Source organism: Lolium perenne, chromosome 6 (genome assembly GCF_019359855.2).
Source record: "Lolium perenne isolate Kyuss_39 chromosome 6, Kyuss_2.0, whole genome shotgun sequence".
In the NCBI taxonomy this organism is placed as follows: Eukaryota; Viridiplantae; Streptophyta; class Magnoliopsida; order Poales; family Poaceae; genus Lolium; species Lolium perenne.
In genome coordinates, this window is record NC_067249.2 from 129,436,168 (window position 1) to 129,451,622 (window position 15,455).

Below are 15,455 nucleotides of genomic sequence, written 5' to 3' on the forward strand. Positions count from 1 at the left end.
TGGAGGGAGTAGAAGATATGGCATGTGGAAAATTCAATCTGATCATGTTCCTTATTGTTTTTTTAGTGTACTAGGAAATATGCCCGCGCGATGCGGCGGGTTAATTTTTATTATTTTACATGGTCGCAATTACCATCGATTGTATTTGAAAATATGTTTTTTTGCTAATTTTCATATGTCTACTATGACCATAAATCACCTATGAAGAAATTTAAGTGCCGAATTCAGCCACCACGTTAATTTTGGTTCTAGACAGCCTACCCTTATCGGCCCCAATAACCTTAGATCTTATTTTTCATTGAATATTTTGTGAGCCATGGAAAATTTTGCTATCGATAATTATAATTTTCTTGGCAGGATGAAACACTTTCACGGGGATGCAGCTACCTTCATGAAACAATATCCTTTTTTTATCAGGTCGTGACGGAGCCCTTTTCCTAATGCATTTTAGTCTAAACCATAATCCGACACCAAAGTTCCTACGAAATAGCCTATGCTTAATATTTTAGCCCGCAATGAACCTACGACCGAAGGTCACCTATATTAGACTGTTATAATAATTTATAAACATGGAAGGATCTTGATGCAAAACTGGAAAGAGATAAGCCGCCACCATGTGCGGTTACGAAATTGCAATGGGGAATTTTGCAATGAGTGTTGTCGTCCGCAGCCGTATACTGCCGCCGCAGGTGTCGTCCAGGCTAGCATCGTGCTGGTAAGACGAGGCCCCACCCGCTGTCTCCGTGTTCGTAGCCGGGGCTGTCTCCTTGCCGGGAGGTCGAGGCCATGTCACCATACCTCGCGTTTGACGGACCTGCCGCTGCTGTGTCGAGCGCTCCCCTGCCTGGTAGGGAGTCGATAAAGCCGCGTTGGCCACCGCTGCCGCTCTCCAGTTGCGCTGATGGGGAAGAGAGGCCGTGCGACGCACGTTGATGGCCGCCTCGTTCAGGTCGACCTGTCGCCTGCTTTCCTCGCCGTCCACTTACGCACAAGCAATTCCGCCAGTACTACTACGGCAGTTGTCGTTCTCCTCTGGTGCTGGCGTGCTCTAACCCCCTGCTGTCCACCTTGTGCGTCTCAAAGACTCCAAATCGCAGAAGCTCGTGCCACGGCCTCCTTCGTTGAATTCCCCAGCGCCACTGCAGTTGGGCTTTGTCGCAATCGTGGGAGAGGTCGTACAGTGGCAGGGAAAGAAAAAGAGAAAGAGAAACAGACGCGAACAGGTACGATGGTATTACTGTTGTAGTATGCGATTTGGTGGGAGGGTAAAACGGTAAAATCAAAGACGGACGAACAAGAAATCTTATTTTCTTTATTATTAGGTATAGACTAGTAAAAATGCCCGTGCGTTGCACCGGGATAAATAAAACTTTACAAGGAATCATCTATGATTACAGTTCTCAAATGTGCTACCATCGATGGAGATGATCACATTTTCTCCTATTCATGATGAACATGATGATTAATTCTAAACTGCTGAGCGTGAGAGTTTCTCGCTTCACCTACATGTAATAATTCAAACGATGGTTGACACCGCCCCTACGAAATTAAAAGTTATTCCGTGGGTTTGGTATGATGGTGAGCAACACCTGTGTGTGATCTACATTTTGTGTCGCGCAACAAAGAACTAAAAAATGATGGGTCGAAACAAAAATAAAATAGCTTTTTGTTGAAAATTAGTCAATAACTCAATACTAAATTTTTGTCTCAAATTCGATTGGCCCGCCTAAGCCCATACCTAGTAGTAATACTTTTTTTTATATTTAATCTACTCCTCTCTCCGTTCCACAAAAGATGTCTTTACTATGTTTAAATTTTAATAAAATTATTGTATAATTATGGGATGGAGGGAGTACAATATTTTTATTGTTTTTTCCTGAGAACTACATAGTATTTTTATAGTAAAAAGGTGCGTACGTTGCTACGGGTTGATTTTAATTATTATTTTTGGTCATCTCAACATTTGCTGTACCGTGTTGAATCTTCTGTAACTTTGAAAGTAGGCCTAAAACTATTCAATTAAAATCATCTCTTTAATGTTAAAAAATCATCTCCTTGTTAGGCCAGAAACATATTTGGTAGTGATTAATTTTTTGGTATGCTAGAGTAAAATATAAAAACATTTTAGCATTGCAAAAGCTCTTAAATCTATCAATAAGGGGTGCACAAAACAATGTGTTTTTATCGATAAAAATTTTGTTAAGTTTTTCTCTGATTTTCTTTCATACCATTTAAAATATCAACTTACGGACCACCGGAAAAGGCAGGATTTTTTCTTGCAGGCTTTGCCGCTGTCGAAACTGAAGAAAAAAAACTTCACTTCAATAGATAGCTGATGATATCACAGTTTAGAGGAACTTTTACTACATCCAGCCTGTACGAAGTGAGTAGTTCGTCGCAACTCGCAAGTCCAGCTTCAAGTCTCTATGCGCTCATGCTGATATGAAGCTAGCATTCATACAAAACTTCAATTTGTGCACAGAACCCGGTTCAAGCCAACCTCGTACTCTCCAAGTTCAGCTACGTACCTCGCTCTTGCGAACAACAAGATCACTGAGCCAATCCTACAACCAATCGGGCAAGCAAAAGACACTCTCTTGATTAGGTGTTCCTCAACAACAACAACAACAACCAGTTCTCCGACTGACTCTCCCACATACAAGATCGTTATGTTCACCAATATATCTGTCATCGACGCTGGCGTGAACCAACTACCGGCCCAATCCCACTATCCTTCTGGTGTTCGAGCATTGTCGAGCAGCCCAACTCGCCGGGAATCGGCAAATCATCTCTATTGGTAGGCTCCCGACGTGCTCTACAACCTCGCCGGCCCGGCTGGCCGACTCACCAACCTCATGATGTCGCCTAAAACTACTTCACATCTATCTTGTCGGCGTGTATGTTGGACGTGAAGCACTACGCGTACGGCCAAGTGCCCCCCGTTTCTGAGCCAGCTGAAGTCCGAAGATGTGCTCAGCGTGCCCAGCCACAACCCACATAACCCAGCCGCCGCTGGAACTCGAGTGCTTTATTGCCGAACGGGCAAATTGGAGTTCATGTCGGGCAGAGAAAAGATCGCTTGCCAATCTATGCACGAACGGGCCTACTCCAAGAAGCACGATGGATCCAGGCCGGAGTGGACGTGAGCTTGTTCATCTCCGGCCAGCTGCTGGTACGGGACATGCGGCTGGTTGTGGAGGCCGATTTCTGGCATCGTTTTGCCATCGTCTCTGTCCTCACGTCGCCTCGTCCTCTTGATCGTTGATGTCTATTAGGTACTGGTACGATTACGCAGCTATTTTTCCCATCCAGTAAACCATGTTCTCGCTCAATCGATGTCGTATCCCCGCACCGTCCGGCAGTTCTTGTATCAACAATTTTTTTTCGACATAGGGAAGTCGACGGGTAGCCGCGTCGCCGCGAGGATGCAGACCAGGTGCGGAGGTGGGGGCTCCGTCATCATGAGTCGAAGCGTGGTGGAGTTTGCTGCAGTGCCCCGGACTTGGGTCGCCCCTGTCCTCGGACGCATGCCGAATAGCTGTTGTCAGCGCCATCGCCAAGATCCGCCACATCTCCTCTTACGCCATCTTCCCCGCTCCTTGCTCGTGCAAAAAAGGATCTGGTGCCTGGTGTGCAAGTAACACATGGTTTATATTTAGCCGAGACCTGAGGGAGTCCGTGCGGGAAACGCGTGGTTTATTTAGCCGAGATTGGAAGGAGTCCGTTCCTGAGTCTCATATATGGAATTGGAAGGAGCGAGCAGCAAAAGGAGAAAGAGCAACGTACGATACCAAGAGTTTGACGTAGGCTTTTTTAGCGATAGCGATCGGACGAAACAATCTAGCGTGATCGGACGAAACAATCTAGCGTACCAAACCAAACGGACCGAACCACGGAAACACTATTTTCTTTATTATTAGGTACTAGTAGAATGCCCGTGCGTTGCCACGGAACAGAAAATGGTACATTTATTCACTGATTGTGTTAATTCATAAATATGTTAGATACTAATCCAAAATGTTAACCAGTGTTTGCTAGTTATTTTTCAGAAACACGTGCCAACTATGAAGACATATATTTTATTCCTTTTTTTTCTTTTTCTCCTCAGCAGTCTTGTCTCCTTAACCATTATCTCCTTGCAAGACAAAATAGAACATATTTATTCTTGTCCCTCATACCCCCAATTTCATTTTCTTTGAGTAGCATTGATATGGTCGCTTTAAAGGTCATCATCTCATATTGCTATCTCTTAAGCACGTTTTTCGAAATATTAGTAAATCAATGAAATGCGACTCGGTTTACTATCAAAGCTGATAAATCATTGTATTTCTGATTTGAAAATTTAATGGTTATCATGTAGCACAAGAGATGTTGGCGTACTAAATGTCTTGTTGGCAGGTTGCATGCGTTAAAATGAAAATGTTCTTTTCTCTTTGTTTTGTCTCTGATTATTCGTTGATCGCAACAAAGATAACTATCTCTAACTACAAAAAACATAAAGGAAATGAACGTGTGTACGCTAAACAAAGATGTGGTTACCTAAAATGAGAATGCCACCTCTGATGTCTTGGAAGTTTTATTTTTTTACAGTTTTGGAATGTGAAAGGATATATCTCTATTTTTTGTCAGATTTAAAAGAGAGTGGATTTGTTACCTACATGGGTTGATACACACGTATGTGTTATGCGGTGATTCAAACCGTATAAACCTACTTTAGCTTCTTTTTTTCTAGTAGAACATAGATTTCTAATGTACAAAAGTGGTTTCGAACTTTCAAAGTTTATATAGCTTGAAACTCCGTCCAACATAGGGGTGCATGTCTACATTATACTACCTTCATCTCAAAACTTAAGGCTTATATTATTTTAGAAAGTCAAACTATGGTAAGTTTGATTAAGCTTTTGCCAAATATCATTAAATGCAAAATACAAAATTAATATCATTAAATAGATAATAAAATATATTTCGTATGGTATCTACAAAATATTATATTTGTTGATAGTTTATTCTAAAATTTTGATTAAACTTTACTTGATTTGACTTTTCAAAAAAAAAAAAAGCATTAAGCTTTGGAATGGAGGTAGTACATAGCTTAACACCGAAAGATAATAATATCAAACTCTGAATTTGAACGCTCCTACTAATTGGTCTCTTCAGGTAGCAGAACAAAACAACCATCGCTTGCTCTGGTTCAAGTCCAATGCATAGCGTCAGTTTTCTATCTGAGTGATAATGTGCTGAATATGTTTGTGTTCGTTCCTGAAGACACTGGCCATTTCTTTCTCTAGAAATCATACAAACTGTTAGCGTGACAAGGGTGCTGAGCTTCTTCTTGTTTGCCGCCTGAACTCTCTCTCTCTCTTGCTGCGACCACCATGGCCTCATGTCCTGATCAGTGATGGGAACGACCGTGTCAGCTTCAGCCTCGACCAAGAAAAGATTGAACTTCAGTTTATATGTTACTGACGGTTCATGCCTTCAATAAATTAGAGCATATTCTTGAACAAACATGTCAGTAGAAAACTTCACTAACTACTAATGTGTACTTGGACAAACATGTCAATAGAAAACTTTGTCGTGGGGTATCTTACACAGCAAGTTGTGCGCGTTCAGCGTCACGGCATGGCGGCGGTAGGGGCGGAGCTGTTTGGAGTGACCCTGATGCACATGCATCAGGGTGAAAAGAAAAATTTAGCATTATTTATGGGATTAATAGGTAAGTGCATCAGGTTAAACTTAAAAAAGTGCATCATGGAGGAACAGTTTCAACTTGTAGCAAAGTTGCAAGGTTAAACATGCATCAGGGAAGAATTTCCTCCAGCTCCGCCCCTGAAGCGGCGGCAACCTTGGGCGGTGGTTGGCAGCATGAGGACCGATGAAGGCGAACGACAACCTAGCTTCTCCAGTTGATTCCACGCCTCATACACCGTTAGTACGTTCGGGCGGCAGACAGCACGACACAATCTGATCCTGGCTCGTGAGATGCATTGCCCAAAGAGAGCCGCGTCGGTGAGGTCATCCGCCATGCCCCACCGCAATGTTCTTCCAGTCGTGAGTCCAACACAGAGGCCATAGCTTGAATCCCTGCTGCAAGCTATGCACAATACTAATCTTAGAAATGCTTCACAATATGAAAAAATAGCGGTGACATTAAGGGCATGTCAGCGCGGAACGCTTGTATAGAGGCTTGAGTGAAAAACAATTGATCAATTAATCCTAGCGTTCAGGAAAGAGTCCAGCCACTCCAAGGCTTCTCTCAAATATCAGGCGCCTATTTCTCTTAACTGGTAGATCCGTTTTTTGTGGAGTAAGAAATAATCTGAGGAAGCGCTAGACGCAAAACGTTGCGCCGCCTCTCGAAAATAAGCGTCCATCGTCCGGGATCGATCCTACAACTGCCGATTGGCCCGGAATAAAATCCTAGGGCTCCTAAATAAGCGTCTGCATTGTATGTGCTCTAAATTCCTTAGGCTATTTCCTCGCCAAGGAGGGCCCATGGAGGAGAGGATGCACCTCTACCAACCAATTAGAGAAGACGGAGAACAACGACAACGACAATGAAAACGCCTTCCATGGACCTGTCGGAGGTGTCTTGTAGCTACAGACCTTGTCCAGCTCGAGCCCCTCCAATTTCCCTCGTCCTTTTCCCCTGCGATCCCCGACGCAACGAACCTGCACCGGCAACCAAATTATACTTGCTCAGCTCTCGAGGTAATTATGTCACACGGTGCCCACTACCGACTGAATTGTCTGTCTGAATTTCGTGCTGTCACGACCGGTTGGCGAGCTGGAATAGATGTTCAACTACATGGGCGACGATAAATTCCCCACGGAGGACCTCGGCAAGCTGCGCTTCACTTGGAGGCACCACCCATTTCCGTGCCGGCCAAGGCGCACATCAAAGCGGTCCCATGTTGCGTCGTGCAACTGGTCCTCCCGCCTGTTGCTGCTCTCGCCGGCACCGGCCACACCACCCTCCCTAGCGTCCGCGTTCATGTCACCGTCCGAGTCCGGCACCGCCTTCCCGGCTTTCCAGTACAAGAGGTCCGCGAATCCCATGGGACCTCCACGGCTCCACTTGCTCAGCCCTCGAGTCAACTCCGGCCAGTTGGTGTCTCCTTTTTCTCTGGATAGGATAGATCGATTGGATGCATGGTGAGGCCGAGAGATGACGAAGTTGCGGGAGCCATGTTTCCAGAATTTTGGTCGTTTGGAATTAATTTTCTACGCTGACGGATAAGTTGGATGGGTGGGACTAATTTTTTGGATCAGTTTGTTGAGAGTGTTTAACTCTATTTAGCAAATACACTTTGATTAATGAGCTGACGCTGGATCAACATTCCCGTGACGTACTAATCTAAACATTACCAATACTTATCAAAACGAATCTTTAAAAATAATTGCATGTATAGGAAGAGGATCAAGCTGAATTACACGACAGTACAACAACTCGATCCTCGATCTACTGCCGTCATCGAAGGTGCCCACAACTACTTGCGGCCGGCCACCCATCCTGCCTGTAGATCGATCACCATGCTCCACGTACTACCACTGTTGTGTGTCGAGTGCGGACGGTATTGGCCTACTGCTGCACGACCTTGAATCGGGTCTTCGCTGCTCCAACATGACGACGATGACCATTGACCAGAAACACTACCTTCGCTAACCCATACGTGTCGCGTGCTTCGGCGCCCTTGCGGACGCCGCCTGCAGCTGCGCTTGTATTAGTATCTTCCATGGGCTGGTGGCGCCATGGCGGTGGAGACTGCTCGGCTTGGTATCGGGGAGTGCGAGGAAGCCTGATTTGATGTAAATCCACCTGCTAGTGACTCTTTGTCGTTCGTCCGAGATAGACGATTCACTGATGAATGAAGTAACCACCGGTTGTCAAGGAGAAGTTCGTTTTCCACCGGGGAACAAGTGCATGGCAATCATAGAAGAACTGCCTACCAAAAAAGGGGCCACCAGGTATTAGGTGTATAGACTCATCTGGTTTGTTACGATCCCAAAATATAGATGCGATCTGTTAGAAAATGTGTGGGTTGGCTGTGATGCGTTTTGTTAGTTGCGTTTTCTTTGTGACGTGGGGGTATTATTGTCCATCCTGAAAATGTGACACCAGGCATTCACCAGTTTGCTCTTAATAGTAGAGATAGATAGATTGCTTTATTGTTACATCTTGACACGTGCGAGATCGGCCTTTGAAAGATCGGCCTTTCCCCAATCATACCCAACAAATTTCGGTCCAATAATTCGGAGCCTCCAAATTCTGAAGTTGAGCCCAGCCCACACATATGTCATTGTCGTATTCCCGTCCGTCTTCACCTCTCGCCGCCGCCTACCCGTCCAACTCAACTCCTCCTACACAGCGGCAGCACCCTAACCTCGCTAGCCACAAACCCCTAGCACAGAGCAGGACAAGCGCGAGCCTAAGTAGGACGCGAGGAGGCACGCTAGCAGCGGTGTCGAAGATGAGCGACGAGGTGGTATGGCACTGCATCCGCCACGGCCACTGCAGCTTCATGGCCAAGTACGCGAGCAGCTGTTGCTGTCTCCTCTTATATATGCACTTTTAGGTTTTTCCCGTGTTGCTTCTTTACATGACGCGACGGTGGGTGCGTGTGGTTTTGCGCAGGTTCACGACGGGGATCTTGTGCCGGAACCCCTACAATGTGACGGGAATCTGCAACCGGAGCTCCTGCCCCCTCGCCAACAGCCGCTACGCCACCATCCGTGACCACGACGGTGACTGATCTCTACCTTTCCCTTGTGTACAGATTGTGACTACTTTTGATTAGAATTAATCGAAATCGTGCCGCCCTTCTTTGTTAGCTAGTCCCACACATTATTTTGTTAGAAATTTGCACTACAACAGATGATGTAGATGGTGCAAATGATTTAGAAACCATGAGGGGAATTGAATATTCTCGCTCTCACAGGGATTGTTGTTGTAGTTAACATACGCTATACATTAATAACTCACCACCCCTAACATTGGCACTTAATTTTTTTATTACTACCCTATGTGTCAACTGATACATGGATCCTTGGCCACATGTCAGTACAACAATAGGGTGACACATCCTCAAATCTTTGTGGTATCCTTAAAAGGTTCTAAGGATATACTAGTGTCTTTGTATATACAATCTTTGAATCTTTTCTTCCTCTCCCTGAGCGTTTCTTGTATATGATGGTCATGAAGGTATTTTCTACTTGTATATGAAAACTCCTGAGAGAGCTCACATGCCAAACAAATTGTGGGAGAGGGTTAAGCTGCCCAAGAATTACGAGGACGCTATGGAAGTGATCAACAAGCATCTGGTCTGGACTGGATCTCCACCTGATATCTTTTCCCATACCAATATGCCCTATTGCCACGTTGACATGATGAGAACAATCAAGTTCAACTACATGCTTATTTATTTATGCAGGAATTCTGGCCCAAGTTACTTGTGCTCAAGAACAAGCAGCGATTGACAAAAATGACACAGTATCGAATACGGATGAGGAAACTTCAACTGAAAGTGAGGTAGGACTTGTTCTACTTCTTGGGAAACAAGAGCTACACGTTTTTTGTTGTTATGTTTTTGTATGTCCATGATTGCAAATATGGATATTCTGATTGAACGCTGCAGTTTGTACTTGTCAACAGCTACATAGTTGGTTAATTAAATCACAATTCTATCTGGGAGGGATGCAGGCTAGCTTAGGACAGCCTTTGTCAACTTTTATATAGAAACAAACAGACAAACGCTCGATTAAGCGAGCAGTTCAACACTGCATTTTTTCACATTTGCTGAATGCAGATGTTTTGTTAGCAAGAAACAGTTGAGCGAACACGGGGGGAACCTATTCAGCATGGATAAATTTACTTAGTTAGCTCACAAACTTCGAAAGGATGGTCCTCAAGGAGAGTGGTATAGTAAGGTTGGCTTCCCGCAAAATTTATTGTTAGTTGTAGCAGTATTTTCTACTGACAATGGGAGCAGAAATGATGTTATAAGTTTCACTAGTGGATTCGTTCACGAGTTTCATTGTTGAGTCTCATAAATCTTGTAAAGTATTTCTGCATTCTGTTAAACGGTAGTAATATAATACAGCAGAAATTACTGGAATGATGGAATTGATTAACTTGAGTAAAGAGTGACAAGAAGCTAAATGTTCGAGATGATTTCAGCCTCCTTAGGCAAGGCATATGAGTAGTCTGTAATATTGACCAGCCGATAGCCTTTTGCCTCTGCGGCATTTTTATTACCCCCTCCGTTCATAAAAGGATGTTAGAAATTTTTCTAAATTTGGATGTATCTATACACACTAAAGAGTGCCTAGATACATCTAAATTTAGACAAACTTGTGACATCCTTTTATGGATAGAGGTAGTATTATTTTTGCTTCCAGATGCAAGCCTTTGTAACTGTTATCCCCCCTTACTTAATGCAAATGCAGATCTCATGTGGTAAAATAAATAATCAAGCAGCTAAATGTTGAAAACCACCGAACTGTTAGATGCCAAAATTAATACTTCCGGCTACTATTGCTGAAGCCATACTGCATTTTCACATTGCTGAACCTTGGGAGTTAAAATATGGGATTATTACTCCTGTGCCCCCCAACCCTTAGTTTTGCTCAGTTTTCCCCACGTCAAAAACTCAGCTTAGTGTTTCATCGAGTTTGGATTAAATTTCAATATATTGTTGGATAGGGCTTGTCATTATATGTCGAACAACACTGAGTATATCTTATTAGGAGCTTGGATGCTCGAGTTATTGCAGATTATGTGTCACCTTTTTTTTTCCCTATTTCATGTCTAGAAGGGGAAAAGTGAGCACAACTAAGAAACCAGGGGCACAGAATTAAATATAGCTAGTAGCCTACTAAGGTAGTAGTCAGGTGGCTGAAATTTGGCAGCAGTATATGAAATCAAAGACAAAATAAATGGACACTAGAACTACTGGTCATCTGAGTTTTTGTGTGACAGTATATTCACTATTTATATATCATATACCAAGCAGATTCATCTTGTTGATGAAGTTGGATTTTAAATAACTTCCTTAGTGCATGAAGAAGATGTTGAACATATTCATTTCTTCTTCTAGGGAGAAGGTAATGACAGTGCCTAGAAAGAAGATACAACGTGATCGCGGGAGAATGGAGAAAGCTGAAAGGGCTGCACAAATAGACAAGGTTTTTTTCTTCTCTTTTCTTGTAATCGTTGCCAAGAGAACTGAGTGCTAGCTCAGTGGCAAAGCGTGTGAGTGCACAGCCAGCCCACCCGGGTTCGAGTCCCAAGGACGACCGAATTAAAACTGGATGATATCACTGTTGGAGAGGTCTCATCTTCTACCTAACAATGGACAGCCAAAGGAGGGATCTGTGCCTCTTTGGTCAACGTTTTAAGTGTCGGTTATCCATTGCCATATTCTGACATGCATGTTCATTGTGATGCAGAGTATTACTAGCGAATTATTGGAACGCCTGAACAGAAACATGTATGGGGATATTCCAAATATCCCCTTAAAACCGTCCAGGGATTTTATTGATGAGATGGATTTTGAGTATGAAGAGGAGCATGTAAGCATTGTGCTGGCAAACTGGTTTATTCTCCTGATAACATTATTCACAAGCTTCCTTATAGGCTCATAGTGTGACTTGTCTTGCCATTCCAGGAAAATGAGATTGAATATGTTGAAGGTGATGGGATCGAAGAGGATATGGAAGACATGGTAGATTTTCAAGACCTCTGTAGTGATAAGTATGGTAATGATTTTTTTTTTATTGATTTAACTTTGACATTAGATACGTTTCCTATGTTTTGGGTTTAGTAGTTGATTCTCAGTTACAATCTTTGTCTTGGCCTGCCAATATACATTCACAGACTGAATTGCTTATTTCACCGAGAAGGGATAGCTGTGTGTACCGATCTTTAAACGCTCTAAAATGGTTGCAGGTGGCATAGATCAAGATGATCTTATACATCAGCCAGTTACAAAGAAACAAAGGGGAACATGCTCTGTTTCCAGTTCCAGGCCAATTATTGGAACCAAGTCGAGAAAGGTTATCACTGAGGTAAAGCATACACTTCGAATCTGAATATTATGTCTCTAACATATTGCATTTAACTGCTTCAAGAATTGCATAATTGGTTCATTAATCAACTGATAAACCCCTTAACTATTCCTTACATACATTACTACGTGGTACTATGGTGAATTTATCTTTTTTGGGGGCAAGTTGTGAATTTTATCTTTCAAAATCTGTATAATGCTTTAATGCATGCATTAGTTTCATATATGCTGCTTGAAACCTCTCATAGTGATCTCAGTTTCGTGGTTATGTTGCTTGCTTCATGGTTCAGCATGGTTTACTTGTCTGTCTGGGGTGACAGGTTGAAGAAGATGAACACACCAAACCGGGGCAGAGGACACTTGCGTGAATTCAGCAAGAACCTTGACTACTTCAATCTTGTGCTTTTTTGTTGATGACGTGTTAATGCTTGAAGTTCACATGATGTATCATGTCACTGAAAACTTCAGGAACACGAGTTGTAGTGTTGAAGCACCATCTGATGCAATTCAAGGTGGGGTAGAATGCCTAGGATTTCAGCTAGAATAATGTGTGTCTGTTTCTATTTTGTAAACAGACGCTTAGATATAAATTCTGATAATGCATTTTGGTGATGTGCAGTCCTTTGCTGTGACTTGTGATCCTTGGGCTGTGTCCCCATTTCAAGCACTGTGTTAATTTGATCTGGGAAAAATATAACGTTGACCGTCCACCACTCGAAACATGACGACTCCCTTGGGAGGCCGCCCCACAACAAATCCTAAGAATAAAGGTTGTGTCATCACCATATATCTACTGTAAACATGGACCGACCACATGTTCATGTTTTGCTAAGTGACTTGTCCATGAAAGCTTCTTCAAATTTGTGTCAACAATAATTAATGGCACGTTCAGTGGTATGACGACATCCTTCTTTTAGAGATACCATATGTGGTTTGGAGGTGGGAGAATGAAAAGTGAGAACATTGCCGAGAAGAAAGGTAGTTCCTAGGATATTACGGATATCTTCTTTTTGTCACATGTTTTCATTTTAATTTAACCACAAATTTATTTCATTTAAACCGATGTCGATGAATAGTCTCTTGTACCCTTGCAACCGTAATTCCAATGATCTCGAGAGTACATTTATTTGTACGTACTAGGGCTCATGCCAAAGTGTAATGGATAGACACATATTGCCCAGGTTCAGGGCCCGGTTTGATGAGAGAAAACCTACTCATACCTTCAGATTGTATTGATACGGAGAACACAAATATGATTACAAAGGGGTTCCCAGCGAGTTGAAGGTCAGATCGATCTAGGGTTTTGAGTTATATGGTGTATGGCGGCGATGGAATAGATGTAATGTATGAACGATTGGATGAAGGGTTAATTATTGGTTTGCTACTACAGCCTGCGCAACACTCAGTTTTGCCACTAGATGTGAATTGTGCTCAGTTTTGCCACTAGTCTGTGTGCAACGACTCGTTCTGTGAGTCTGCCGTTTCATTCAGGTCAATGTCCTTGACTCGGCTATTTTAGGTGGGACCAGGTGGAGACGCGTTTGAAAAGAGGACCGTTGCTGGCCGTTTCACGTGGGACCCACAGGGCAACCGTTGGAGCTCAACCCCATTTAAAATCACCTGAACGCGCGGCGGAGCTCGCAGCGGTGAGCAGAAATCGACGGGGTTGGAGACGGCCCCTCGCAGAGGTGCAGCGCGGGCGACTGAGAGAGCCTTGTTGACGGGGAGCGCCGCCGACGGCAGGAGCTGCGGAGGGTGCAGCCGTCTACCAGAAGCAAGTCACGGTTCAGATCCCGCGCCACCTCTCGGTTCGAGCTTCCGGTGCTCATGGAGGTGCCGATCCTCCTCTGTCCACGGTGCCGGGCGGTCGTTGATCGGAGGATTTCGCGCACATCGAAGAACACCAATCGTCCGTTCTACGTGTGCAGCAGCGAGAAAGGGGTAAGAGTAGGGAAAATTTCAGTATTTTGTGCATAGTTTGTGCTCAATATGGTTGATCTGTTTCATGTGTTTGCAGATAAAATGCTTCTTCGTTTGGGTTGATGTTTTGGTCCAGACACTGATGAATCAGCTGCTAGATGAGCACGAATAATGGTTGCCCATCTTGCCACAAACGACACGGGTCGCCGCGATAGCTCTTGCAGAAGAGACGGAGGGCGGAGCACGCATTGACAGAGAGGTAGCTTTTGAGCTAAGGAGGATGCACCAGAAGATTAGAGAGCTCGAAGATCAATAAAAAAATGGAATTACATTTGTGCATTTGTAGGTGGTATTGTCATCACACTAGGTTTAATGTTGACATTGTATGGAAAGACATGACTTTGTGATGAATTTGTAAGCTTCAAATTGTATGAACTTGTAAGCTTGAATTTGCAAGCTTGAAATAAATAAATCTGATCAAAATTCGCTAGTGGCAAAGGTTTGGCTTTGGGCAGATGAGAAGGGTCTTTAAAAAAAGGGTGAAAAATGAACAAACAAAAAGGGGTGCAGCTTGAACTCGAACCCAATACCACTTTGTTTGGTAGCGTTAAGAATTGCTCTGGTAACCAGTGGGATGGATGGAAAGATATTGAAAAGCAAAAGGAAGAAATCTAGCTATAGTTAGTTTTAGTTCATGACTTGGTTTATGGTGTAAGGACGCATATGTTTGTACTTTGTGTTTATGCACGCTACTTAACCAAAAAAAGGGTGCGTCTTTGTTATTTCAAGCATTACGTGTTTGTGATTTAGGTTGGAAAAATAATCAAACAAAAAAGGGTGCATCTTTTTTTTTTGCGAGGGAAAAATGGTGCATTTTTCTGATTTCAGGCATTGAGTGTTTGTGATTTTTTTTTCATACTTATATGGGTACCCTACTTATATTACATCAAAGTTCATACTTTGATCCATGTTTGTGATTTCATGATTCATACCCTTGATATATTACATCGAAATCATAGTTTTTGCGGGGAAAAAGGGTGCATTTTCTGATTTCAAGCATTGCGTGTTTGTGATTTTTTGTTTCATACTTATATGGGTACCCTACTTATATTACATAAAAGTTCATACTTTGATCCATGTTTGATATATTACATCGAAATCATAGAAAACTAAGATATATGAGATGCAAATATTGGTAGTCAGATCATCACGCAAAATAACTTAGATAAATTTGATACATAAGATGCTTAGTTCCACCATTACACGGAAATAACTTAGATAGATAGATAGATGGGTACCCTAGATAGTAGATGGGTACCCTAGATAGATAGATGGGTACCCTAGATAGATAAGTTGAGTGACACGAAACGTAAGGCTAAAAAAACATGATTAGCTTGACGAGAACACATCTTGGCCCCACCACCTGCCGCAGCACCTGCGCCGCACCACCGTCTTCACCAGCGTCTTCAC

General features: G+C 43.2%; 1 protein-coding gene across 1 annotated transcript; it reads left to right on the forward strand.

Moving 5' to 3' along the window:
- Positions 1 to 8,347: 8,347 nt before the first annotated feature.
- On the forward strand, positions 8,348 to 12,530 carry LOC127330381 (uncharacterized). Its single transcript, XM_051356613.2, has 9 exons — positions 8,348 to 8,530; positions 8,636 to 8,745; positions 9,203 to 9,321; positions 9,432 to 9,529; positions 11,097 to 11,184; positions 11,449 to 11,571; positions 11,667 to 11,757; positions 11,948 to 12,066; positions 12,386 to 12,530. Exons 1-9 carry the CDS (start codon positions 8,472 to 8,474, stop codon positions 12,431 to 12,433), a joined length of 855 nt encoding a protein of 284 aa, XP_051212573.1. The 5' UTR covers positions 8,348 to 8,471; the 3' UTR covers positions 12,434 to 12,530.
- The last annotated feature ends 2,925 nt before the right edge of the window (positions 12,531 to 15,455 follow it).

Excerpts from the sequence above, each read along its gene's own strand:
- LOC127330381 (XM_051356613.2), top strand. The coding sequence starts at position 8,472 with ATGAGCGACGAGGTGGTATGGCACTGCATCCGCCACGGCCACTGCAGC. Across the intron at positions 11,185-11,448 it reads GGGCTGCACAAATAGACAAG|AGTATTACTAGCGAATTATT; the intron begins GTTTTTTTCTTC and ends ATTGTGATGCAG. Across the intron at positions 11,572-11,666 it reads TTGAGTATGAAGAGGAGCAT|GAAAATGAGATTGAATATGT; the intron begins GTAAGCATTGTG and ends TTGCCATTCCAG.